At 32.3% G+C, this 4725-nt stretch overlaps 1 protein-coding gene across 2 annotated transcripts; it reads left to right on the top strand.

The window, feature by feature from the left end:
- Window positions 1-979: 979 nt before the first annotated feature.
- On the top strand, window positions 980-3217 carry LOC111692937 (E3 ubiquitin-protein ligase SIAH1-like). Of its 2 annotated transcripts, XM_023457068.1 has the most exons (3): window positions 980-1079; window positions 1176-1247; window positions 1856-3217. In XM_023457068.1, the coding sequence occupies exon 3, from the start codon at window positions 1861-1863 to the stop codon at window positions 2665-2667; it is 807 nt and encodes a 268-aa protein (XP_023312836.1). In that variant the 5' UTR covers window positions 980-1079; window positions 1176-1247; window positions 1856-1860; the 3' UTR covers window positions 2668-3217. The 2 variants fall into 2 exon arrangements, with proteins under 2 accessions (XP_023312836.1, XP_023312837.1); XM_023457069.1 differs by lacking the exons at window positions 980-1079; window positions 1176-1247 and adding an exon at window positions 1720-1795.
- Window positions 3218-4725: the final 1508 nt, after the last annotated feature.

Raw genomic sequence — 4725 nt, 5'->3', positions numbered from 1 at the left:
CCTAAGGGCCACCTTAGCAAAGCGCATCCCAGGCTGCATAGCCGCACTACCCTACCCAACCATACCACACATAAACATGACACTACCCCCGGGGTTTACACAGACGAGCCGGCGAAGCAAGAAGAGCGCCAGAAGAAAGGGCCCTAGCCGGCGGGGCCCAGCCAGGACAAAAGGAGGTCCCACAAAGCGCCTACACCGGCCGCATTTGCGGTCGGGGTAGACGACGGATGGGGCCCACCTACGAAGGCTGTCCAGGCCTACACGAGATGAGGCAGGATAGAGAGGGATAATCCCCCTCGATCCCAAATCATTGAGGCCAAATTGTAGCAATGGAATAACGGCGCGGTTAGTCGTGGAAAACTTAAAATTTTTAATAATCATGTGATATAATGCCAGTGCTAGCTGACATCAAAATGATATAATTTTTTGACAACGATTCAAGTGGTTTTTAACTTGATGTACATAGTTACTTTTTTGTGTCAAATGCATTGCCTTTAACGTCCTTACCTTTAACCTTTGGCCAAAACGTGATGTATTGGGTTGATTCGGAGTCATTCGTTGACAAAAAATAACTGGTTTGAAGTAATTTACTAACTAAAATTCAAATGGTTTCGTCAGCAGGCTATTGATGGTAAATTTTATTTTCTTCAATCTTTATTCCCATTATTCTGATAATTAGCATTGTCTTCTTTTAATATCCTATGTTCAGATTTAGAAGGCAAATACGGCAAATACCACAAATAACTTCGCTAGTATACTAACAAAACAAAAAGTCTTTTGTAATAATAATTTTTGTTTAAATATAATATTTTTATGGTTGCAAACTATTTAGAACGTATTCTGAACTCCATACGTACATATTTTATAATTAGGGAACGTACTATGCCAAAGCTCACTGAATTTGCTTAATCTGTGTTCTGGGATTCACTGATTTCTGTTTTTAGCCTTCAGTTAGTTCAATTCAATTGGTTGTCGTCAATTTGTGTTTATAAAGCAGGTTGTGTTTGTAGAGTATATAGATGATAAGAAAATTTAATGTTTGCATTTAGATTTGTTTGAAAATTAATTATTTATGCAAGGTAAGCCATTTTAAGAAAGTGTTTCTCCATACAATTTAGTATTTTTATAATTAACGGAAGTTGCTGCATACGTTAAAACACTTATCTTTATTGCAGTTGATTATAAAAAATTGTGAGGAATCCAGTACGAACTTCTCGATTTATCATTAGTCAGAATATAGGCAATAGGTGTGTATAAAATATTTTGTGTACTTTATATTTTATAAATCCAGGTTCCCTTCAATCTCTTCTCACTAAATGAACAAAATATAAATTTGTATCGAGGTTTCTATGCAATAATTGTGTTGACATTATAAACGATTTAGCTAGTATTTAAGTATATTTAGAGGTCTTCAAGTAAAAAGGGACCACTCTCGATCTATATAGGTTAATATATGACTCTTCTCACTTCATTCAGTGTTTAAAATTATATTTTCCCTACAAAATAGTTATCTATTTGAACGTGTTAAATAAAATTGGGGAGTTCCCCTAAAACAGTAGATAAGAGCCTTGACAAAAATTTAGATAGCGTGAGAAAGGGATGACAAATTTTTTTTTAGAAATCGTATTACATATAGGTTTATAAATGTACTTTTTCCTCAGTGTTGGCTTAACGGAAACCCTACAGATAAAATCACTTTTCTCGTACTATAGGCTGATGCAAGAACGAAATTAGTTCAGAGAGAGTTATACCATATCCCGTTCTTGCATCACATATATGCGTTAGCTTTGTCCTGGTAATTTTTTCATTTCGATAATAAACATTTACTGTAATAGAAAAATTATTCTTATTTTAGACAAAATGTCTTCCCAGCTTGAAAAAATTATGATGTGTCCAATCTGTCTGGACACTCTAACTAAACCAATATTGCAATGCACAAATGGACATAATATGTGTGGAAATTGCATACTAGCGAACAGTATTCAGCAGTGCCCCACATGCAGGAGTTCTATGACGAATACGAGATGCTATCAAATGGAGCAGATGATTGAGGAACTTCAGAAAAGTGTCAAACTTAATTGCTATTATTCATCGAAAGGCTGCAAATTTGTACTAAGCCAAAGTGAAAAGGAAGCACACGAGCTGGAATGTAAATTTCGAAAATTTTCATGCGAAGGGAAAAAGTTTTCAAACTGGAAATGTGAGTGGTCGGGACAATACGACGATATTTATAAGCATTTTAAAGACTACCACAACAATCACACATGGATGGAATTTCGTACTGAGGCTAACATGAAAATATCATTCGAGAATGATTTTTCGGACGTTCAAATTATTTCATTTTTAAATGGCAAACATTTTTTCTATTATAAGCACAAGGTGGATATTGAAAAAGAAAAGGCGTATTGGTTGTTTCAATTCATTGGAACCAAAAAGCAAGCCGAAAATTATTATTATGAATTTGAGGTTCACTTAGGCCCTGTAAGAAAACTAAAATTTACAGAAATATGCGAGAATGATACTGTTGATGCGAATGACCTATTTGCAAAAGAAAAATGTGTCGTGCTGTCGTTTTTATCAATTAAAAGTTTTTTAAATAGGGATGGAGAATTGCCATTCAAATTTAGGCTTATGTCCATTAAAAAACCAACAGATAAAAAACGTTAAGATGATTCATATTTTAAGCTTTTGTTTTTTTTTTTTGAAGCAAGTGTTGTTAACGTTGATAATATATATATTCCTATAAATACTCTAACTGTTCAAATGTATTTGTTAACAAATACATATTGATATTATCTTTGACGTGAATTGTGACATAAAGGAAATTTGGAATGGTTTAAAAAAAGGTCAAGGATGGTACTCTAATTATATATTTTTGTGTTAACTGGGGTTTCGCAAATAGGAAATCTTTTATTTTATAAAAACTAATATTAATAACGGCAGTAATCACAAAATCAAACAAGACCTACATTAATGTAACGTAACTTCAGTATTTATTCTGGGATCATATCAATACTTAATTCTTCTCCCATATTACTGGGCGATGTTTCTAGTTCTCCAATGTCGTTGGATTCACTAAAATGAGTATGAGTATTCATAAAAACGTGTAAAAAATATTGGTCAAAAAATACTGTTTTATTTAATGCCATATTATACTTATATTTTAAAAATTCTGTAAAATAATATTTGCATGTATTTTGTTACGTATTAATTTAATGTTCCTGTTTATATTTTTAATAATAAATAAATATAATTCAATGAATTAATTATTTTCCTTCAATTTTTACATTTGTAATGTGAGAAAAATATATCGTATGTCAAGGTTGCGATAGGGCTGCCAACATCTATACAGGGTGTCCCAAAACAAAATGCTTTCATAAAAGAACCTAAAAAATTGTGTTTCAAACTGTTACTCCGGAAAATACAAGACAGGCAAACTGATGCTGAGCCAACAGAGTTAGAAACGTAACGTGGGTTTAGGTATGTTTTTTATAAACGCATTTTGTGTTGGTAATTAAATGTTAGTCATGTTCATAATTCATTGTCACTATTTATTGTTTGCTCATTTTTATATTAACTAACTATATAAAGTTTTATCCTGCTATTTAACTTTTTTAAGAAAATTTGAACCAGTTAAACAACACTTTCGTTAGAAATTTCAAACTTCTGCTATATTCATCAATTTTTTGTGCTGAATTCATTTATGTTAAGAATGCATTGCATTTAAAATTTTTGAGAAAAATCCATAAAACGGCATTATTTTGAAATAACCACAGTCTATAGGTTTCCATATTGAGGTAAATGACATTACGCATTCACCACGAGAAAAAGCATGAAAAGACCTTTCCAAAGAGGTATAACACAATGGGCTTTTAATGAGCCAATCCTTAAAAAAAATGAATTTTTCTGATCAGACATTAGGGGCTTCCCCCACCCCTATGTCGATAGAGATAGAACAAGATGTCAATAACAAAAGTTATGAGCAATGAAACCGGCGATCCATATAATTTGTACTATTCTTGTACCTGAATAAGACACATTTCTGAGCAAAATTGAACTTTATGTTTTGGTATGTAGGTTGCGCCCCCTAGCGGCCGAGCTACGAACTTGAAAACTATTTTCAGCAATTTCTCTTGGTCGATTTATAAAAAAAAATCCCTAATATCCTATCTCGCCGACCTTAATGGGGCACCCTATACTATAAAACCAAAACAACTAAAAATTTATTGACCATATTTCACTTTTCATGGAGACACCTTTCATCGGCAATTTTAAATTGAAATGTTTTGACAAATAATTGCCTCTAAAAAAATATATGCCATTCATTGACCATTAGAATATAAAGATGCAAAGGTTCAAGATGATATATTTGAACTATTTTTTAATTCACAAATAACAACAAAACTAAAATTGAAAAATTGTTCACAATTTTTTGTGATGTATTAAGATTATTAACTGACGGACTGCGGTCCAGACCTGGACCGCAGAAGGTAAAAAACTGGAGCACCAGAAATTTTTTGAAAGTATAATTACTCAAATTATTAAAAAATATATTTTTCTATAAATAACAATACGTTGAAGCGCCACCCTTATTATTTTTTAATGGTTAGTAGATTAGTAAAAAACTGACTCAAGACCACAAATGTAATTTCTCCCATTGATTTTTGAATACAAATATGCCTATCTCTTCCTATTTCATATTATTTTGTGAGTGCAAATTAAAAT

The sequence above is a fragment of the Anoplophora glabripennis genome, unplaced genomic scaffold, assembly GCF_000390285.2.
Source record: "Anoplophora glabripennis isolate ALB-LARVAE unplaced genomic scaffold, Agla_2.0 scaffold4774, whole genome shotgun sequence".
Lineage (NCBI taxonomy): Eukaryota > Metazoa > Arthropoda > Insecta > Coleoptera > Cerambycidae > Anoplophora > Anoplophora glabripennis.
Note: the sequence above shows the minus strand (reverse complement) of the source record. Positions and strands in the feature narration are given on the sequence as shown.

What these genes read in the sequence shown, in the direction of transcription:
- LOC111692937 (XM_023457068.1), top strand. Translation starts at nt 1,861, where the DNA reads ATGTCTTCCCAGCTTGAAAAAATTATGATGTGTCCAATCTGTCTGGAC.